Source organism: Monodon monoceros, unplaced genomic scaffold (genome assembly GCF_005190385.1).
Source record: "Monodon monoceros isolate NGI ecotype Baffin Bay Population unplaced genomic scaffold, NGI_Narwhal_1 Super_Scaffold_12, whole genome shotgun sequence".
NCBI lineage: Eukaryota > Metazoa > Chordata > Mammalia > Artiodactyla > Monodontidae > Monodon > Monodon monoceros.
This window is the reverse complement of record NW_021703768.1, coordinates 1,339,404-1,361,886: the sequence shown is the minus strand read 5'-3', so window position 1 is coordinate 1,361,886 and position 22,483 is coordinate 1,339,404. Positions and strand designations below refer to the sequence as shown.

Genomic DNA, 22,483 nt, shown 5'->3' with positions numbered 1-22,483 from the left:
CTGGTTTCTGACAAGTTGTTGACCCTGTCAGGAAATGCAGGCTCCAGGCGGAGACACAGCAGGGGCCTTAAGGCCTGGCCCCTTCTGACCGCAGGCCTCTAGTGGGTTCGGTGCAGCCCCAGGCCCCCGCCTTTAGGGACGAGGAGCGCCTCCGGGTGAATGTGCCCACAGCGGCCCCAGGCAACTCAGGACTGGAGCCAAGGGGCGCCCGAGGCACCGACGCCCACACCCGGCAGCTGAGACCGCAGGGACCCCGGCGCTGCCCTCCGCCCCCAAGGGAGGCGGTCGCCCGGGCCTGCGCCCTCCAGCCCCGGGCGCCAGAGAGGGCGGGACGCAGAGCGCGCGGGGCGGGGAGGGGGCAGGCCGGCGTGGGTGGAAAATGAGGCTCCCGGGGCGCGGGGGTGGGAGGCGAGGTCTGGCGGCCTGGCGGGCGTGCGCCGCAAGCCGGCGGGCGGGCCGAGAGCAGGCGACTCCGGCTGCGCTCTCGTGTGCGCGGCGAGGGCGGGAAGGCTCCGCCCCGGGGAGGGAGGGGGCGTCGGATTAAAGGCCACCCAGGCGGGCGGGGACCAGGACAGCAGCCCTCACCCAGAGCGCACTCAGCTCCGCGCCGCCCAGCGCGAGTCCCGCCGGCCCCGCTGGTCCGGCGGCCCCGGCGCGGCACGTCCCGCAGAGCGCAGCAGGGCTCTCGCGACCGGAGCATCTGGACAGGGCGCTGAGCGGTGGCGGCGATGTCAGGGCGCGGGGCCCCGGGCCCCGGATGGGGGCTGCTGCTGGCGCTGCTGGCGCTGGGCGAGCTGCCGCGGGCGCAGGGCGTCGAGGAGATGCCTGACGGCGCGCACGGGGAGAGCCAGGGCTTCCAGGTGGTCACCTTCAAATGGCACCACGTCCAGGACCCGTACATCATCGCGCTCTGGATCCTCGTGGCCAGCTTGGCCAAGATCGGTAAGCCGGCCCGGGCTCCGTCGGCGCGCCGCGGCTTCCCCGCCCCCCCACCCGCTGGGTCTGCGGGTCCCTTCCTGCGCCCCCGCCCCCGGCGGACAGAGCCGGCTGCCTGCGCCGCCTTCTTCACGCGCTCCGCCGGGTCCGTGGTCTTCCCTGTGGAAGGGGCGCGTCCAAGGTCGGTTGCCCGGCGGTCCCGTCGGGGAGCGCCGCGGCCAGCCCCGGGGATTCGGCCCTTGGGTCGCTCAGGGCGAGGCTCGGGGACTGCGAGCCTGGCCGGGCCCGGAGTGGCAGTGCTCGTGGCCGAGGGTTACCCGGTCCCGGCCGGGCGGGCGCAGCCTCCTGAGTCCCCGCGTCCCCGGGTCTCCGCGGTCGGCACTCCCTCTGCCCCATCCAGGCCAGCAGACGTCGCGGACTGCTCCGCGCTGGGGCTCCCGCAGCCAGGTTTTCTGTCCGTCGGGCTTGTCGGGGCTGTTAGTGCAGGAGAGAGGGAATGTCCTTGCCTTCAAGCGCCGGAGCACTCCGTCCCCAGTGCAGAAAGAAAAATGGTGTCACCAAGATGAAAGCCGGTACCGTCCTATTTATAGGAGCAAGTTTTCCACTGACGGTGTTTCTCTCTTCAAAATCCTGGTCTGTCAGATTTCTCTCCTCCTGACTGGCTCCACTGAGCCAGCAAAGTGGGAACTGCAGGTAACTCCCGGGCAAGGTGACAGGAAGGTCAGCTTTCTTAAGAGCCTCTGAGGACCAAAGCTTCAACGTGTTGATCAACACCAGGGAGGGTCTTCCGTGAGGTGGCGGAGATGTGAGGGCAGGTGTAATTAGTAGGTGGAGCGGGGGAAACCCTGTGAGGGGGTCTGAGGACTCCCGCTTCACCACAGAGCAGCCGGATGGGGATGGGTCCGCAGAGGTTTTGGAATGGGGATGGGCCGGGGGTGCTGGCCTCCTCAGCGGGGCCAGGAGGGGCAGGCTCTGGGGAGAGGCGGTCAGAGGACTTTGGACCTGGCTTTGGGGGCTCCCGGTGTTCCTCGGCGGCTGGTTACAGCCCGTTTCTCCTTCAGCCCTGCCTCTGCCATGTGTCCTGCCGTGCCAGCGACCTCCCTTTAAGTCTCTCGTTTTGTTCTGTTTCTTTCAAAGCTCTCCGGCCCCTCTGCCTCCCCCTTTCTCCTCCGGTGTGTGTTTAGTTCCTTGGCCCTGCTGCCCAGTCCCTGTGCCCAAGCTGCCCTCCACTCCTTGGCTTTTTTGTGGGGGATTGTGACGTCAGGAGTGAAATGTCGGCACCGAGAGGCGGTCTCACGTGCTGTGTGTCCTCTGGGTGTCTCTGCCGCAGGGGACTTGCCAACACTGGCCACTTTCTACTGGCCACTTACGGGGCAGGTCCAGCCTCACCCTGGGGCTCTAGGAGCAGCACCCCGTCCTGAGGCTCCCCTGGGAGCTGACCAGTTTCTGGGGCAGAGCGGGGGTCTCCTCCTCAGCCCCCTTCTCTCTTCTGTGAAACCACAGATACGTGCAGGGTGGACCCATGACACTCCGGGGGTCCCCACCTGGGACCTGGAGCCCCCCTGTCGTGTAGAGCGAACGTGTGCTTCCTGTGCAAGCCCAGCCCCAGGTCCTGCACCTGGAGGTCCAGTGTCTGTTATTCACCCAGGAAGAGCCTGCCCCGGGGTCTCCTAAGCGCTCAGCTCCTCCAGAGGGGACCTTCTTGGGGGGGGGGGCCCTGCTCCCACCAGCTCCGCCTCTCGTGGGCAGGGCGGGCCCAGAATGTGTTTGTCTGCGGCCACTTCAGTAGCTCCGCCTCCCCTGGGGCTGCTGGCCCCATCCGAGGGGGAAGGGGGGCAGCTTGGGTAGAGGCTCGGTGGGGGGCTGTAAGGGAACATGAACAGGACCCCGGAGAGAAGACCCATGGGGCCGGCCTAGCTGGCCTGGGAGTGCCCTGCCCCGGGCCAGGCCTGACCCCGACGCTGCCCACGCTGTCCTGCACTTGGAGGGTCCTGCTGTGACGGCAGAGGGTCTCGCCCGTGAACAGGCTGCACAGAGGGACTCTGTTCTCCCATCTTAGAAAGCAAGCTGGGACCCTCCCCAGGCCCAGACCCTCCCAGCCATGCCCCTGTCCTCTGGAACCCACTGCACTGACCCTGCCCAGGTCCCCAAGGCTCTCCGGGTGGCTCAGCATGGGCTTCACGTGACCCCGCCTCTAGCCCAGCAGGTGTCTCTGCACAGACATCCCCCCCCCCCGCACCTGACGGAGAAGAGGAACAGGGGTGGCTGCTGAGCTCGCAGACGCCTGAGGCCCCAGGTCCCTATTCGCAGACGCATTTGGGCCTGCCGTCCCTACCTGCTGTCTCATCTTTAGGAAATGCAGAAGGGGATGAAGCCAGGGAGGGAGCTGGCCCACAGCTCCCGGCTGGGCCTGCAGGGCCGAGGTTGAGGACTCTCCTGCACTGGGGGCTGTCTGCCCCTGGGTGTATGGGGAAAGCCCGGGCCGGGGTGGGACGTGTGCTCCCCAGGGGGCCTCGAGTCAGCAGCCACTCACACCAGGATCAGTCTGGGCCTTGGACCAGGTTGGACTCCCTCTCCCTCAGCCTGTCCCACCTCCTCTGGCCTCCTCTGGGGCCAACGTCTAGTGGGCTGGGTGGGCGCGCTTCGGCCGCGTGCGATGGCGAAGCTGTGGCAGCAGTGGGCGGGGCCCACCTGAGGCTGGGGATCCAGGCAGCTTCGGGAGACAGCCTGGAGGTGGCGGGTGACCAGGGTAGGTGCTCCTGGAGGCCGCCAGGGAGACCCCGTGTGTCGTGCTCTGGCGCCGAGCCGGTGGGTTGAGGGCTCCGCTCACTCCTGGCCGGAGCTGCTGGGAGCGGTGACTTGGCTTCTGAGCTGCGGAGCCAGAGGGGCAGGCGGAACTCGCCGTCTCTGCTGTTTCTCCTCTCCCTCTCCGTCTCCTCTCTCTCTAAGAGGGCGCCCCCCCCCCAGATCCCACCCCCAAGGAGGCAGGGGGCTGCCCCCACACCCTGGCAGGAACACTTCGGGAAGAGCCCGGAGCCCGTGGGTCCCCCTGGATCCAGAGAAGGGAGCAGCTGGGGTGGGTGGCGCTGGCCCAGGCGTGGCCAGCAGCCGTGGTCCTCTGAGATCCTCGGCCTCTCCCCCATGGCCCCCAGGGTTTTGTGAGTGCTTCTGTTCCGTGCTTGGTCACCCCCTCCCTCTTCACCCAGTCTTGGAGGAAGAGACCCCGGCGGGGGGCACGGTGTGTCTTTCCTAACCAGCAGAAGCCGGACGTGGTCCCCCGGGCACCCTGAGGAGTAGCCAGGGCCTTTAGGGTCACGCGTGCGACCCTATCTGCACACTTTACCCGCTCTGCCCCTCCGAGACTGCAGCACCTTGGCTCCTGGAGACGCAGGTCCCTTTTCCCACCTGTGCTCCAGCTGGAGCTCAGCCTTGGGGTCCCGCTCTGTTCGGCTGGACGTGTCAGCCGCTGCCTTATCAGGTCAGACTCTGCTCTCCAGGCCCCTAGACCCCGATTCCCGTCACTTGCAAAGCGCCTTCCCTGTGGCTTCTCCTCTGGTCCAGCCCCAGCCCTTGCCAGGGGAGGGGCACAGCCCCCGGGTGCTGGGACACCCATGGCTTCTGTCCAGAGCACCTGCCATGTCGGTGGATTTCTCTGAAGTTCAGCCTTCGGGCGCTGGGTGTCTGCCCTGGGTTGTGCTCCCAGGCTGTCGGGGAGTGGTGGACAATATTTACCTCCTTGGGTTGACACCAGAAGCTTGTGGTTTTCGCTCCGTGTGCTCTGGTCCTAAGACCAGAACCCCCATCACTGCACCCAACCTCTGTCCCTCTTTCCTGTGGGCTCCCCGGCGCCCTCCACCATGCTCTCCTCCCTGTTCCCACCAAATTTCCCTTACACCGCAGCGTGAGCAGCAGGAGTCTTCGGTGGACCCCATCCTCCCAGGAGTAGACGAATCAGTGGGCCCTAGTGGACCCCAAGCCTGGCAGGACAGATGGAGTCAAGACCCATCATCCAAGGTCTTGGAACCAAGGCCTCTCCCAAGAGTGTCTATGGGAGGGACATTCTGTGCTGAAAGTGTAAAGTCTCATTTGTCAGGAACTGCCCATGGGAGAATTAGCCACGGGCTGTCAAACAATCCCCTGCATTTGGAGCTAAGGTACCTTTGTGGAGTATCCTGAGGAAGAGGGGCAAAGGTTGGGAAGTGCTGATAGCCCCAGTCCTGCCTGCTTGGCAGAAGGAACTCTCCAGGGATTTTCCCATCCAGCCCACTCCCGCGGTCCAAGAGAATCACAGCAGTGTTCCCAGGACTGCAAGTCCCAAAGGTCACTGACACCTGCCGCTGGGCTCTCCCAGTCTGGTGCCTGATCGGCCTCACGTTTATTTCTTCCCAGCGTCTGAGTCCCTTTTGACAGCAAGTTTTCCCAGGAGCGTGTGGCAGAGTGGGGCAGGAGGCTCAGTGTGCGGTGGAGCAGGTCAGGGCTGGTGGTCCCGGGCTCCCTCCACGCCTCCTGCCTTCCCTCTGAGAAGGGACTCCTCCAGCCCTCTCTGTGCTGGAGCCCAGAGTGGGTGGTGACCTCCCTGGGCTGAGGTGGGCACAGCTGGGGCCCCGTCTCCTGCACCAGGAAACCTTGGAGGCGCCTGGGTGCTTTCCTGGCGTGAGGTCCGCTCCACTGGGGTGGCTTTGTGCCCAACCCCCGCCTGCACCTTCGCTCCCAGCCAGCCCCCGGCCTCCTTCCTGACCTTGCTCGGTGTCTCCTGCCCCTTCACCATCCCTTCTTCATACTGTGAAGTCTGTCTCCTCCGTCTGCCCAGGGCAGGGGGAAGAGGGGCGCTGGCAGAACCCAGGTGCCTGCAGAGGCCGTCCCCACCCAGCCCTGCCTACAGAGCCCATCAGACTGGGGGAGTTGAGCTCCAGGGGCCTGTGGGCCGGGTGGGGATGGGGGAGGCACAGTATTAGTGGGGGGGATGGGCAGGGGACTGGCGGGGTGGCAGAGGCCCAGGGAGCGCCGGGCACGGGAGCAGCAAGGCCCCGTGGGTGCGAGGCTATGGCCCTGCCGCTTCCCTGGGTTCCAGCTGAAGCCCGGCCGCTACCCCCCGTCCCCCCTGCGGCCAGGCCAGGAGCCCCACCCACCAACATCTCTGCCCCCTCCTCTTCTGAGCTCAGAACCCTCCAGCCCACTGGGGTTTTGAGGTCGCCCCCTCAACACTGGGGTCTGGGCTCAACCAGGTCAGCTCTGCAGAGGCGGGGGCTGTGTCTGTTCGTTCCCGCGTGTCCCCAGCGCCTGGAGGCCGGCCTGCCCCGGCAGCGCTCCTGCAGGTATGTGTGCGGACGCGTGTGCTCGGCCGGACGCGTGCTGGACGGGTGGCTGGACAGGCGTGTGAGTGGGTGAGGGAGCGGACACTCCACGGTGGTGTGAGCTTCGTCCAGACCCTCGAGATGCTAAGCTCCTTAGCCAGATTCTCGACCAGAATTGCCACACAGGCACACCCGGTGACCGCCGCAGGCTGAGGGCAAGGCCGCATCAGCTTGGAGCACCGTGGGCTGTAGGTCTGAGGCGGGGAGCGCTCGCCCGCGCGAGGCCCGGCCTGAAGCAGCTCCCTGACGAGCTGAGTTGGTCAGTTCACACCCAGTCCTGCCTCCTGGAGCAAGACAGGGCAGAACAGGCCCGCGGGTCCCCGCTCGCAGGCTGCAGACGGACGCCTGCACGCCCTCTGGGCGGAGCCCGGACTCGGGCCCCAGCCGCGCAGTATCCCCGGCCCAGGACGACATCTGGGCTCGAACGTTTGATTTATTCTATTAGTGCAGCCAAAATGCTTGATTTTTAGCGGCCACAACAGCTCCGAGTGCTAGTTTAACATTCATCTTACAAACCTTAATGCTGCCACGTGTCTGGCACTGCTGCAGGCCACGAGGACACGGCTTCCCATGAAACAGACCCAGACCTCCCTCGGGGTGTGTCACACCCCCCGGAGCAGGCGAGTTCAGCCGCAGGGTGCATGTGTCGAGTCCTGACGGAACAGGGAAAGAAGGGAATAACGCAGGTGGGGAGGAACGAGCCCTGAGGGTTAGGGGGACGTTTCCAGGGTCCAGACGGCCCTGCAGAGGCCCTGAGGTGGCCGTATGGGGGCATGTTTGTGGGGCAGCTGAGGAAGCCCCCCAGGAGAGGGGTGGCAGGTGAGGGGCCAGCGGGTCCACCAGCCACATGCGTCCCAGCGAAGTGGGGCCTTGGAGGCTTCTGGGCCGAGCACCCTTGACCCCTCCGGGAGGGACAGGACCCCAAGGGAGAGATGAGGGTGGGTCGGACCCATCACCCCCTGAGCTGAGCTGCCCCGTGGTGGTGTGTAATGTTTGCAAAATCCCTCTGATTTTGTAAGATTCTCCCCATAAGCATGTTCAGAACAGACAAGCCGGAAAAATGGTGCGTACCTGCTCAAGGATTGGAAGGGAGAGCCAGGTCTGCCTTCCGGAGACTCTGAACGAGGTGTCTGAGCACTAAGGGCCCAGCCAGGCCATGCTGCTCCAGCCTCTGCGCCCCCGGTGTCCCAGGACAGGGAGGGGCCTGGTGCTGCCTCGCCTCTGCCAGGACCCCGGCTCTGCCAGGCCTGACCCACCTGTCAGGGCTGAGGTCCCACTGCAAGGCACTGGGCAGCACCTTGAGGTCATGGGGTCTTTCCTTGGAGCTGGCCGCACCTCAGGTCCACTTCTGTGAGCTGAGCGTTCGCTCATCGGTTCTAGAATGAATGGAGAGGCCCCAGGGTTTGCTGGACACCGGGGTTCAGAGTCCAGGCTGAGGGCTCAGGTGGTGGCCAGGGTGCGGGCTTCCCCTCTGCGGGGCAGTCGAGATGGGCTGCAAAGGGAGGGGCCGGCAGAGGAAGACGGGCTGGCGGAGGCAGGGCCGGGCGGAGACGCCAGCCCCGGGGCCCCAGCGCTGGCGGGTGGGAAGGCGTCAGGGCCGCCGCAGCTACGGTGGGGGGTGGTCAGGGCCGGACGGTGGAGAGGTGGGACAGGCTGGAGGCTGTGGACTCGGGGGGGGGGGGGGGGTGTTGAGCTGAGTCATCCCAGGCCCCTGGTTGAACCCTCTGCTTCTGGCGCAGATGTGGCCCTGGCGGGGTGGCCAGCTGTCGGCTCAGCGGGGCGTCCCGTGAGCCTGGACCTCCAGCCTCCAGGGCCGGGGGCAGACCAGGATCCTCTAGGGCCCACCCTGCGCTCGCGGAGGAGGCCGCGGGCTGGAGGGCGAGGGCCAGGCTCCGCTTCCTCCCGGGCATGCCAGGAGGTTTCCAGTGAGCTCACCACCTGCTTAGCTCTCTTGCCAAAGTCCAACTGGCCTTGAGTTCTCAGCTGGGAAAGGCCCAGCGTGAGAGCTGGAAGCGGCTGCTTCTCACAGCTCTTGGAACCACACAAAGGGTGGGAACCACCAGCTCACGGGGCTCTGTTTCTGCTCAGGTGTAGCGGGCCCTAGACGCGGGGGCACAGCGAACACGGGCCTGCAGCCTCCCAGCCTGCTTTCCTTGGAACATGGCCCGCACGCGCTGGGTGCTCGTGCAGCGCCCCCCTGCCTGCTGCTCGCTGTGGACCCATCGAGGCAGGGCCGCCCAGAGGCCTTCGCGCCTGCATGTGTGTGCTGGTGCCCGTGGGTTGAGGGTTTCACCTGTGGCACTAAGATCTAGTCCCCAAGTGGCCGTGGATGCTGGGGGCCTGAGGACCTGAGGTCCCCTCATGTGCCTCTGGGTCACCCTCTCCCTAGCAGGGTCTGTGAGGAGTGGGTGAGACAGGCCTGGGGCTCTGGTCGTGCTCACGTTGTCCTCACCCCACACAGCCAGCGGGAGCACACGGGGCCGTGAGGAGACCCCCGGGCCCCATTCCAGCAGGAGAAGCCGGGCTCCCAGGGGCGTGCTGGGAAGAGCCTGCCGGTGGTGGAGGAGGCTTGGCCCCCCGACAGCTGTATCCTGGGGTCACAGAGACCTTTCTGCTGCAGAAGCCGCCAGGCACCCCCAGGGCAGGGCCCCAGAGCAGGCCTGGGGGCGGCGGTGGGAGGGGTACGGCCTCCCTCCTGCTACTTTGCACAGGCCAGTTCGGAGGCCAGGCTCTCCGGGAGGCAGTGTCACCCCCACGCAGCACCGGCAGTGACTCAGTAACCGAGCAGAATGTGCGAGGGCACCTCCACGTGTGACTGCTAACCCTAACCCTACCCCTACCCCTACCCCTACCCCTACCCCTAACCCTACCCTAACCCTAACCCTAACCCTAACCCTAACCCAACCCGAACCCGAACCCGAACCCGAACCCGAACCCTAACCCTAACCCAACCCTAACCCTAACCCTAACCCTAACCCTAACCCTAAGCTTGTGGGTCTCCAGGGTGGGCAGCAGGCGGAAGCAGATGGTCGCTGTCCTGAGCAGGTGCCACCCGGCTAGGCTCCTGGAGGCTGCCTGCAACCTCACAGAATTTGAGGACTCCCCAGGGCCCCCCCACACTCTTGCACCTGCCTGGTCTGCTACTGCATCTAAGAGGACTTGTGATGGCCTTGCTATGGGCAAGCTGCTGTCCCCTCTGACACCTCAGCCTCCTCAGCAGGGACACGGCCAGGTTCAGCACCTCCCTCAGGTGCAGACTTCAACAGGTGCTTAGAGGGTGCCTGGCAGACATTCTGTGAACACTGTAGTTACCCTGCACAGCACCCGGCCTTAATAAGAGGTCAACGAACAATAGTTGAATGAAAATGAAAATGCCAAGACAGTCACACGATAACTACAGACACTAAGTCTGAGGTGGACGGTGGGAGCCAGGACCTCGTGGCACCAGCAAGGGCAGGGGCCAGTGTCCTTTTATGCCGGGTAAGGAGGGGACTGGGCAGTCCTGCCCCCCCCCACACCTGTTGCCTGCAGCCTCCCAGTTCCCACCTGTCCTGGGATGGGAATGATTTTGTGGACTCGGCAAGGTGCTGGCTTTTACCCAGTGAGTTCCCAGCTGGAGAGGGTGTTGCATGGAGCTGGCCAGGAGTGACCTCCCTGTGACCTGGTGTCGGCCCCAGGCAGGTGCACCTCAAACCCCGGCTGTTAGGTGACCCTTTCGGTGCTGGGGTCTCCAGTACAGTGTCGCTAGGATTTGGGAGGGGGGATCATGTGACCGCCATTTAGCAATATAATTAGCGAACAGAGCAGGGCTCAGGGGTGAGTGTGTGAGGTGGGGCCTGTGGGCACACACCCACGTGCAGGCTGTGAGGGTCCAGCCCTCCCCCGCTCGTTCCCTCCAACCCCATACAGCCTACCTTCCTACAAAAGGAGGGCAGTTTTAAGCTTCTGAGAAGGCCCTGGATGGAGAATGCGGCGTCTGTTGTCAAAATCCTTTACTCATTAACTTGCTAGGACCAAGAACGTTCCAATGTCAAGGGCGCCCTCAGCCCCAAGCCCTGTGCACGGCCTGCCTCGGGGGTCTTAGGGGAGCACATCCTGGCCCAGCACCCCCTCTGCCTTCTGCCAGGGCACCCCAGGGAGGCCTGGCAGATGCAGGGTGAGCACACGTGGCCGGCCGCCCAGGGGCGAGGACAGGCTCCTTTCGCCAGACCGGGGGAATCAGTCCAACCCGACTGCCTCCCCGGGCCCAGTGCTCTGGGACCCTCTTCCCAACATGCCCGTCCCCCCGGCCTCTTCCAGCTGGTGCGGGGGCCAGAGACCAGGGGAATTTGTCTCTGCAGCCCCCGCAGACCCCCACCTGGCCCTCAAGGGCACCCAGGGAACTGGCACGAGAGCAGCAGCTCCGGCGGGCTTTCCATTTACGATCCTGGATTGCTCATGATCTGGAGAGATTCCTTTCAGTGTTAATGAGCTGAACATGTCTGGAAGGCAGGTGAAGTGAGCGCCCTCCCAAGCCACCAGCTGCAAGTCACTGCCGTCCTGAGCCGTGCTTGTGGCCCGTAGCCACGGGATCTCGGGGGAGGGGGGCCCGAGGCGGCCAGGAGAGGAGCGGGAAGGAGGCCGGCTGCCCGGACGGCCTGTCCTCAGAGGAGGCCTGGCCCCAACCCCGCGCCCGCGGCGGCCGCCTCTGAGGACAGGCCGCCCGGAGCGCGTGGGACCACCGCATCCCCGCCCACCCCCACCTGCAGGAGCCCCGGGGCCCGCACTTAGCTGTGCTCAGCCTGACCCGCGCAGGCCCCACGGCCTGACTGTGGGAAGTTAAAGTTAAACAAGACAAATCGTCCGCTGTCCGGGAGCAAGGTCCTCTGCTTCGCAGCCGTGCACTCATGTGCACCTCCTCCCGGCAGCCTGGCCTGGGCCCACCCATCGGGGGCCCACGGGGTGTGCGCAGGGGCGGGGCGCAGGGCTCGCAGCCTCGGCTCTCGCCTCCCGTGGAGCCCCCGGGCTCCGAGGACCCTACGTCGGGTGGTCGTCGGGGCCCCTCCTTCGGAGCAGGGAGAGGCCCGCAGGGGTGAGGAGAGGACGCTGGTCCTGGCAGCGAGGCCGCGGCGCCCCGGGAGGGACTTCTCCCCGGGGAGGTCCTCTCGCCCCGAGTCGCGTGTGAACGGAGCTCCCGGATCTCGGCGAAGCGCCTTGTGCCGCAGACTCGAAGGTCTGAGACTGCCATGCACCAGGGCTGACCGGCGCTGGACCGCGGGTCCGGCACGTTGCTGGCTTTGCCGTCGTCGCCGGGGCCGCCAGAGCTGGTGTCTGAAGCTGGTGCCATCCCTGCTCGCGCACACCCACGCTCGCGCACACCCACGCTCGCGCACGCCTCCCTCACCACCTGCCCTCCTTGGCGCCCCGCCGCACACCCCCCGGTGGGCAGGCCCCCTCCCGGGCTGGCGTCCCGGGTCCCGGACCTCACTCTGATGGTCCGTGGGACCCCTCCCTGTGGATGGCAACAACACCCTTTGCAGTAAAAAGTGGGGCTTTTGTTTGTAAAAGTTCTGGGGGAGCCTTCCCGTCGTGTTGGCGCAGTAGAATCAGGACAGATGGTTGACGCTGGCGGGAAGTTGCAGGCTGACGGCACCGGGTTCTCCCTCTGGGTGACAAGCAGGCGTGTTTCCCAGCCCGCCCGGCCCGCCTTCTCGTACTCAGTGTGTCACCTCCATCCCTGGCCCGGCCTCCTGAGGCCACATCCCAGCGCTAGGCCCACCCTCCAGAGGAGCACCCACCATGGCTGCAGAGATGCTGGCTTTTAGAAATTAGTACACTGAATATTTTTAGTTGTAAATTTACAGGATCATTGAGCAGAGAGTCCAGAGAGTTCCCTGTACTCCCATCCCCATTCCCCTCCCCCCGCCACACACACACAGTTTCCCTGTTGTCAACATTTTGCACTGGCACTGATCATTGGTTACAATAGATGAACCAATATCAATACATTATTATTAACTGAAGTCCAAGGTTTACATTAAATTTCCATCAGTGTCATACAATCTATGAGTGTGGACAAATGTCTAATGACATGTATCTACTTTTTTATTTATTTCTATTTTGTGGAATCTTAGTTCCCCAGCCAGGGATCAAACCTGTGTCCCTTGCATTGGAAGCACGGAGTCTTAACCACCTGACTGCCAGGGAAGTCCCACCCACTGAGGCTTTTACTGTCTCCATGGTCTTGCCTTTTCCCAGAATATCCTAGAGTTGGAATCCTACAGGATGCAGCCTTTCAGATGGGCTTCCCTCACTTAGTCACATGCATCTAATGTTCCTCCACGCCACGTCTTTTCATGGCTTGATGGCTCACTTCTTTTTTGGTGCAGAATGTTCCACTGTCTGGATGGACCACAGTTTATCCGTTTACCGGCTGAAGGACACCTTAGCTGCTTCCAAGTTTTGACAGTGACGAATACAGTTGCTATAAACATCTGTGTGCAGGGTTTTGTGTGGACGTAAGCTTTTAACTCATTTGTGTAAATACCAAGGAGCATGATTGCTGGATCACATGGTAAGAGTGTGTTGAGTTTGTAAGAAACTATTATACTGTCCTCCAGAGCGGCGACGCCCTTCTGCGTCCCCACTGGGGTTCCTGGAGCTCCATGTCGTCACCAGCAATTCGTGTGGTCAGTGCCTGGACTTTAATGATTGTGGAGGATGAGCAGTGGTGCTGTTTCCGTTTGTGTTTCCAACAGCGCATGGTGTGAGTGTCTCTTCGTGTCCTAACTTCCATCTGCACTTCTTCTTTGGTAAGGTATCTGTTTAGACTTGGGGCCCATTTTTCAGTTGGGTTGTTTTCTGATTGAGTTTTAAGAGTTGTTTGCATATTTTGGATACAAATCCTTTATCAGATGTGTGTTTTGCAAATACTTCATGCCTGTCTATGACTTTTTTCATTCTCTTAGCTTTCACAGACACTTCATTAATTTTAAGGAACCCCAACTTATCAGTTCTTTCTTTCATAGGTCATACTTTTGGTGTTGTGTCTAAAAACTCATCTCCAGTCCTGAGGTCATCTAGGTTTCTCCTGTTTTATCCTCTGGGAGTTTCATAGCTTTTCAGGTCCCCGATCCATTTTGAGTTGATTTTTGTGAAGGGCGTGAGGTCTCGATTCATCTTCTGTGTGGACGTCACTTGTCCCAGCGCCATTTGTTGAAGAGACTGTCGCTGCTCCGTTACGTTGTCTTTGCTCCCTTGTCAAAGGTCAGTGACCACATTTGTAGGGTCTGTTTCTGGGCTCTGTTCTGTCAGTTGATCTATACGTCTATTCCGTCCCCGACACCGCACTGTCTCGGTTACTGTAGCTTCACAGTAAGTCCTGGAGTCGGGTGGCGTCCATCCTCCAACTCGGTCCTTCTCCTTCAATGTTGCCTTGGCTGTTCTGAGTCTTTTACCTCCTCTCCATGTTAATTTGAGAATCACTTTCTTGATATTCACTTACAATAACTTGCTGGGATTTTTTATTGGGGCTGCATTGTATCTGTGGATTACGTTGGGAACTGATATCTTGACCATATTGAGTCTTCCTCTCCATGAACGTAGACTCTCTCTCCATTTATTTAAATCTTTTTCAGTTTCTTTCATCCAAGTTTAGAAGTTCTCCTCATACAGGCCCAGCACATATTTTGTTAGATTTATACCTAAGCATGGGTTCTTTTGGTGCTGATGTAAATGGTATTGTGTACTGAATTTCAAATTCCATACGTTCATTGCTAGTTTATAGGAAGCAACTGACAATCTATATCCTTCAGGCTTGCTACCATCGCTTACTAGCTCCAGGAGTTTTCTCTTGATTCTTTGGGGTTTTCTACTCAGATAATCGTGTCACCTGGGAACACAACATCTGCCCTGCGGCCCCGCCCCCAGCAAGGCCGCTGTGCTCGCCCTGTGGCTCCTGGCTTTGCTGCCATGTGTTGGGCATTTCAGGCTATCTTGGCTGGGACCAGACATGAGGTGGGCAAGGCGGGAAGGAGCTGTGATGTGAGCTTCCCAGATGTGGGGAACCTGCCCCCACCCACGTGTTGCTCCCTGAGTTCTGACGTTCCCACCAAGGTTTCAGTGCCATACACTGTTATGACGACACGAGACGTGGCCTGGAATAGCACGGATCACTGTTCCATTTCCTGCACAACCGTTCGTTTTACCTAAAGTTAACTATTGTCTGGGGTCGGTGGTGCCATTTTCTATGTACTTAAGTAACTCCCTGCCCCAGACCCCTGCGGGCTGCTGTGCTACACAGCACTCCAGCGCCCGTGTCTGCGGCTTTGTCCCGAGACACCAGGTCCCTGGGCTTCCCTCTGCCACACACAGCACCGGCCCTCCCGTCACTCTGCCCTCCACGGGGCACCCCGCCTGGCATCCCGTGCCTTCTGTCTTGGGGAGCCCCTCTTTGGTGGACTCCTTCTCCATCAAATGTGACTTTCCCCCCCTTCCTCTGCGGACTGGCTGTGCAGGAGAGGGTGACATCGACCGTCCTGAGCAGACTGACGACCTACTGGATTCATGCTGGGGACCCCCTCCCCTCTCCCCTCCCTCCTCCCTCCTCCTCTCCCCAGTAATGATGTGCTTTGAGGCAGATCTCATTTCATCTGTCGAGCTTGGTCCCTGGAAGCACAAGCCTTTCATCTGGACATGTTTGTGGCTGCTTCGTCCGTGTGTCTCCCTCTGTCCCTCTTCTAGCTCCTTCTGAGAGAACCTGTGTCGTCCTCTTTCTACCCTTGAATGTCCTCTCCTGCATTGGTGTCTCTGTCTTTTTCCTCTGTCTTCTGAGAGATCCTTTAACTTCATCTTCCAACACCTCCGTTGGGTTTTGTTGGGTTTTTTAATTTTTTTTTTTCTTGGCTGCGTCAGGTCTTAGCTGCGGCACGCGGGATCTTCGTTGCGCCATGCAGGCTCTTTGTTGCAGCCCGCAGGCTTCTCTGTAGTTGTGACGCGCAGGTTCCAGAGCGCGTGGGCTCCGTAGTTTGCAGCACGTGGGCTCTAGTTGAGGCGCACAGGCTCATTAGTTATGGCACACGGGCTTAGCTGCCCCGTGGCATGTGGGATCTCGGTTCCCCGACCAGGGATAGAACTCGCGTCCCCTGCCTTGGAAGGAGGATTCTTTACTGCTGGACCGGCAGGGAGGTCCCTCCGCTGAGCTTTTAGTTTCCGCTCCCGTATTTTCTCGTATAAACAGGAGTTCGTAAATCACTGACTGCACCCTTTGGCCTAGGATGCAGCTCCTTTTCCCGGTGTGGACCTGCCTCTCCCGGCAGTGTTTCCTCACTTGCTCTGCTTGTGTTTTACATGACTCGGCCGCTGGTTTTCAAGCCCAAGACCTCCCACGCCCCACCCCCAGGGTGGCCGATCAGGCTGGGTCCGCGCATATGGGGGCCGACCTCACGGTGCCCAGCAGGGAGCGCGGGGGCTGCAGGAGTGGGGAGGCCAGGATGCCAGCGTCTTCAGACCACCCCCCCTTCCTGCTGGCCTGGCCGAAAATCTAAAAATAAAGAAAATAAATGACACCACTGCCCTTTTGTTTCCACCGGGCTTGGGAAGGAAACACTTAATCCACCTTCCTTGCAGGAATCTGATTTTCATCTTTACGGCAGCCCAGAAAGGTCTAGACTGTCATCTTATGATAAGAAAACCAAGTCTAAAAGGAATAAAATAATAACTTGCTAGTGACCAGCAACACAGGTCCCTCAGAACGGAAAGCCCTCGAATGTGCAGAAACCCTGTCTCTTGACCCCCCTGACAGGTGCTGTTCCTCTGGGTGGCCCCAGCATGGGGTGGGGGGCAGCTCCTGCCCTTGGTCCTGAGCCCCCTGCACGCATTTGGGCCAAACGATGGGAACCTGGGGGTGCAAAGCAGTCCCAGTGAGGGTGTTGGCTGTGCTGTTCGCCCCCAGGGACAGTTTACATAGCTCAGTCCAGCTTTTCTCAAGACCCGGTGCCCGTGCAGGGTCCCCTGATGGTCTCCCCACCTCGGGAGCCCTTTGCCCCCTGCAGCACGGTGTCCATATCAGAAATCAATAGTCCCGTCACTTCCTGCTGCTCTGGGTCTGGGCAGCGGCCTGTGACAAAGTCCTGGCTTCGGGGCCAGTGCTGGGAGCGCCCTGATAGCAGGGGCTGCGGTGATCCGGCAGCCACGTGAATGGCAGACGTGGTTTATGACACCTTGGGACATTGCCCACACACTTTATCTGCACAAAAGACATCCTCAGAGAAAATGGCCTTGCTGAAATTTTTCACACGAAGGTATAAAGGTCAGCGAGATGTAACGTTGCTCCTCTGCAGGAAATCTGTTTCCAGATTCCCCGAAGCCACGCCAGAGTGGGGCATCCTGCATCCTGGCCCCGGTGGACTTCAGTGAATTTGATCACTGCAGTCAGTCTCCAAACCTCCAGCCAACCAGCAGCTCCACCGAGGTCAAGACTTTTCTCCCCCCACGATGGCTCCCTGTGATGTAACTAACTTTATGTTCTTAAATGCTAGAACTTTGAAGAATGCCTTTTCTGGTTTGTTTAGCCTCCAGTGCCACCAGCCTCCAGCTTCCTCTTTCTGTGAAAGCAGAGTCACCGAGCACATGCCGTCCTGTGGCCCTTTTTACACCTCCCGCAGAGAAAGGGAGTTTGTGTGGTGCCGGCGCCGGGATCTGTGTGATTCTGATTTGGAAACCTTACCTCTACCTGCCTTTGCTGTTTTCGCTGCTGTGCCTGTCACAGCTCAAGTTCAATGAATTCTTTTGTGAAGTAAGGTCTCAGTGACCTGATTAGCAGCTACCTTCAGCAATCACGCCCTGTGTGTCATTAAACTGACACCGTCAGCGTGAACCATCTGTGCCTTGGCTCTGCCGTGGTGATCTGCTTGGGCTCAGGCTCTCCTCTTCTGAGAGCCTGGCCCCAGACCCCACCCAGCTCACCCCGAAGTCCAGGCGCCCACTTCACCTCTGACCTGCAGCTTTTAGGCCCTTCCCGCACCCAAACTTACCTGCCCTGGACCCTCAGCTTCACTTGAAGACAGAGAAATAGAAATCATCTAATCTGAAGTAGTTCTCAAGTCTATAAATTGATACCTTTCATCAAATTGGGGACGTTTTTGGTCATTACTTCTTCAGATTGTTTTCTACTCCATTGCCCTGTCCTCTCCTTCTAGGACTCCAATTTCTTCTGATATTGTCCCACAGGCCACTGAGGCTCTGTTTACTGTTGATCTTTCTTTGTTCTTCAGATTGGATCATTTCTACTGCCATCTCTATGTGCTGTTAAGCCTATCCACTGACTTTTTTATTTCGGTGATTGAATTCTTCAGTTCTAGAATTCCAGCTTGGTTCTTTTAGATATCTTCTATTTCAAGGGCCAGCAGACCACGCCCATGGGCTGGCTACCAGTTTTTGTAAATAAAGTTTTATTGGAACACAGTGGTGTTCATCTGTTTATGTATGTTATGACTGTTTTGTGCTACAGTGGCAGAGCTGAGTAACTGAAAAACAGAATGTGTAGCCCACAAGCCTAAACAATTTACTATCTGGCTCTTTTAGAAGAAAATTGCCAAATCCTGTTGTATTCCACTGCTGAGATTTACTATTGTTAATTCATTACAAGCATATCCTCCTTTACATTCTCGAGCATGGTTATAATAGCGGTTTTTACGTCCTTGTCTGCTAATTCCAACATCTGGATCATCTTGAGGTCTCCACTGATTTATGGATCCCATTTTCCTATTTCTTCATATGTCTAGTAATTTTGGTTTGTTTCCAGGACACTATGACTGATACATTGTAGAGACTCTGTATTCTGTTATGTTCCTCTGGAGAGCATTGATTTTTGTGGTGGGTGTTGTTGCTGCACTGTGGTTTTGCCAGGACTGGACTGAAACTCCAAATGTGTCTCCCTGTGGTTGACAGCAGCTGAAACCTCTGAATTTTTAGCTTCTGCTGGCAGCTCAGGACCTGCCTCTCTTGTGTGTAATTCAAGGATCAGCCAGAGATTTCAAGAGTTCGTGCACAGAATTTGGGGTTTGGCCTCTCAGGCTCTTTCCTTTCTGGGATTTCCCCCCTCTCTTTTCAGCTCCTGTGGTTGCCCTGACCTCTAGCCTCTGATTTTTCAATCCAGTCAGACTGTAGGTTTCTATTTGAGTTTTAGCTGCTCTGCATGGCCCCAGCTGGGACCTGCCCTCTGAAAAAAAGCCATAAAAAAACAAGGAAAAGTGTAGAGCCCATCTGGTGTCTGCCTTCATTTACTCTCTCTTCAGTGTTGTGTTTGTTGTAGGTATTTTTTCCAGAGCTCATGGTCATTACCCAGAGGACAGTTGGCTGGACAACTATTGACAGCGGGTCCATTGCTGGGACAATGGGAGCCACTCCACTGGTGCCCATCCATGAGGTGTGATTGTCATGAATTCTTCTCCCAAGTCTTTAAGTCAGAGCCAATCATGAAATCATAAGAAAGAAAAGCTTAAAATGTGTGCTTCCTTGTATGTGGAGCACCCAGGAGCGGGCTGACACAGAAGAAGGATGGAAAAGCCTCTTGGGGAGAAGGGCACTGTGGGTGGAGCAGGGCTGGCGGCTGCAGACCCAGCTGGCGCTGGGGCCAGGCCACTCACTCATGGCTTCACTTGACAGCACTTGTTAATTATTATCATTAATGTATATAATTATATGTGACATCACCAGTCACACCTGCTGTGTGGTTGCTGCCTGCCCTGCAGGGGATGGCATCTGGGTGGACGTCCCTGAGCACAGGACGAGGGTCCTCGGGCCAGTGCCTGCCCTGGGAGGGGCTTCGGGGACTCCACGGCGTGACTGTAGAGAGTGCTGGAGAGTCAGCGCTGGGAACTGCGTGTGTGTCTGTGTCCCTGTGTGTGTCTTTGTGTGTCACTGTGTGTCACTGTGTGTCTGTGTGTGTCTCTGTGTCCCTGTGTGTGTCACTGTGTCTTGTGTCCCTGTGCGTGCCACTGCGTGGGTGTGTCTGTGTGTCTTTGCCCCTGAGTGTGTGACATTTCAGGTCCCACCCGGACCGCTCGTCCTCCCGAGCAGGGGGAGGGTCCCCTGTGCATCCCAGTGACTTCCCATCCTTCTGCTGGAAGTGTTTCACCATTCATCTGGTGACTTTGAAGCAGAGCTGGACTTAACCAAGGCTCGTATGTGTTAAAGTAAAACCAAGGGATTTACTGCGCCGTTGCATCGCGTGGACTCAGCTGAACCCGGCCGAGCAGTCCCTGGGGGCGGTGGCCACAGAGGGCCTGACCCTGGGCCCCGGGCTCCCGGCCGCGTTCTGAGGGGGCGTGAGGGCCATTGGCAGCGACCTTCCGGTGCCCGCCCTGCCCAGGACCCCTCCAGAATGGCGGGCTGGTCGCAGGGCCTCCGGACCTTTACCGTCAGTCCGAGGGTTTGTAATTAGAAGTAAACACACGTGTCTCTGCTCTTACCGTCCTGCAGCCGTGCTTAATTAGCTGTGACTCCCCAGGCCTTGGCGATCAGAGACCCGTGGGCTCGCAAGTCCCTGTTGGGAGGCCCGGCGGGCAGGCAGCTCCGGCCCGGCCTCATGCGGCTCCTCGGGGCCCTGCCGACGCGGCGCCCCTGGATTTGTGCTCCACAGAGACTGTGTCCTGTCTCCTGCGGTCGTTAGCGCTCTGCCGCGTCCCGGGTGTGTGTCACGTGCTCTCCCTGCATCGGCACCTGTAACACTTGTGGGGTCCCAGTCGCCCGCGAAGCTGCTGCCTGTGGGTCTCGGCCTGGCTCTGGCCCTGTGGCGGACTTGCACTTGGGCCCCAAGTGGGCCCTTTACACATAGGGCGCGGGAGTCCCTCGAGGCCTCAGGCGGCCTCCACCCTCCCAGCCTAAGGGTTGGCTTCCCAGCAAATGCGGGCCCGATGGGGAGGGCTGCCCCCGCCACTTGCTTCCCAGGGGCGCGGCCCCAGGACACAGGCCCTCGATGTCCGTGGCCCAGGCTCTGGGTTGGCCGGACGTGGAGGCCCCAGAGCTGCAGGGCCCAAGGTACCGAGGTGGCTGCTCCGAACTGCTTCACGGGCCCTCCTGTCTTTGGAGGCAAAGGAGGCGAAGGTTGGGAGGGGGGCATCAGGACCTGCGCTGCTGTTGGGGTCTCTTGGCGAGCAGGCCCCCAGCAGGTGCCCCCAGCAAGGGCCGGGGTGCCAAGGGGTGGCGGCGATGAGCCCCTCCACTGTCCTCGCAGCTTCCCCAGAAGACCCGGCCATCCGGGGCCATGGATGCTGGAAGGAGGGGCCCAGCACGTGCTCTGGCCGCTGCCTCCACCCCGTCATCCCCGCCATCTCGCAGAAGCTGCGACGTGAGTGACTGTCTGTCCTAACCATGCACAGTCCGCGGCCGAAGGAAGGGTCTGGCCCCCAGGGACCTGCCCCACCGGGAGTGGCCTCCCTCCCGGCTGGTGGACAGCATCCTCAGGCACACATGGACGCCCAGGCACCTGGAGCTTGGCCCACCAACTCCTAAAACGCCCATTATGGGCTTAATGGCTGAGCCACTAACAGATTGCCATTTAAGATCAATCCAGTCTTCAGTTTAATTAGCTCATTACAATGCGGACTGCCGTCTGATGGTGGTCACGGGAGAGCCGCCCGCAGGCCTGACCGGGCCCAGCTGGCAGGACGGCTCGTGAAGAATTCCCATGAAGCAGAGACCCTGGAGCTCTGGGCGAGGACGGAGAATGGGGCCCCCTGCACACTGTCGCTCCCCCTCCCCCCAGACCAGACAGACCAGGAGCCGGGGGCCAACCTGACGCCAGCGACCTCGGACCACAGGGGAGGGGCAGCGCCGTCCGCCCCGACCGCTCGCTCAAGGGAAGGCGCGCGGACCCGCACAGGCAACCAGTGTGCGTCAGGCCGTTCCCCCCACGCCTGAGAGGCAGAGGGTGCGGACGGAGCTGCGTGACACGGGGCGGCAGGGACTGACGCGGAAGCAGGAGCTGGGGAGCGAGGGAGGGAGGAACCCCCTGGAATAAAACGTCACCCAAGAAACAGAAGGAAAGTCTCCGTGGAGCTTTACATCACAGACAAGGGTCAGAATACAGATTCAGTAAGACAGGAGCTCAAATTGAGACAAGAAAATGGTGCTGAAAATGTCAAGAGGATTTTCCTAGCTAAGAAAACTGGAAAAGAACTAACACGGTGAGATCTGAGAAATAAGCTCGGGACAGCAGGAACCAGACGGAAGGCTTGGAGGCAAAGCACCGGCCGGACAAAAGGTCTGAGAGATTGTGGGTGGCAGGCGGGCGGAGGCAGCCGCTGACTCCCTCCTCCCGGCGCGCTCGCTGGACCCCACGGGCCTCCGCAGTCTGCCCGGAACCGACTGCGAGCAATGAGCGCGCGGCACGCGCGTAGTTAGCGCGATGGCCTCGAGGAGCCGGCCTGGCTGCTGCGGGGACGGGGATGCCTCCTCGAAATGCAGGCTGAGCCAACGTCCCCCGTATCAGAGGAAGGAGGAGAATCAGCGCTAAGATATACCCTTGCTATGAGGATGCTCTCAAAGACAAAACATCTTCTGACAACCAGACAGAAAAAGCAAGCAAACTGGCGACCACATGGGAAGAGTAAAGTAAAAACCGGGCTGGTCCGGCCCGTCTCCCGGGTCTGCGGGAGGCTAGGGGCCCAGCCGGGCAGATACCCGCAGACGTGAGAAGGTGGTGCCGACCTCTGGCCCCCAAGGGAGACGGGTGCCGAGACTGTCTGGGCGAGGGCCTTGCGGCGGAGGGTTCCGGTGGGGTCCTGACACCCCCAGGGGCTGGAGGGGCCACGCTGACTCGCGGGGTTTCGGGAGCCTTTCTCTCCGGAGTTGGGCAGGTCCTTCCGTTTCAGGACTATTTTTAAATATTTTCTTTGTGAAATTCAAGTAAAAAATTGAACATCAAACCTTCAGTAGAAAACATAGGAGAGAGGAGGGCTTTTTAAAGCATAACACAAAACTCAGAAGCCATGGAGCAGAAGACCAACAGATTTACGTAAACAGGAGACATCTGCACATAGCAAAACATGAACAAGAAGCTAAGTGACCACACCTTCGAAAGTGAAGATACACCTGCGCCGGTGCGCGAAGAGCTGCCCGTCGGTAAGAAAAGGCTGATAACCCAGTGACGCGGCAGCATGGTTCACAGAAAAGGAAGAAATGTCTCCCAAATGGGAAGAGACGCTCAAACC

The 22,483-nt window shown here is 60.0% G+C and overlaps 1 protein-coding gene across 3 annotated transcripts in view; it reads left to right on the top strand.

Moving 5' to 3' along the window:
- Positions 1-508: 508 nt before the first annotated feature.
- Positions 509-22,483, top strand: part of SLC9A3 (solute carrier family 9 member A3) — a 42,151-nt gene continuing 20,176 nt past the window's right edge. For all 3 annotated transcript variants that reach the window (XM_029218244.1, XM_029218243.1, XM_029218242.1), the window contains exon 1: positions 509-942. In XM_029218244.1, coding sequence (XP_029074077.1) covers positions 875-942 — 68 coding nt within the window. In that variant the 5' untranslated portion in view covers positions 509-874. The remainder of the gene's footprint in view (positions 943-22,483) is intronic.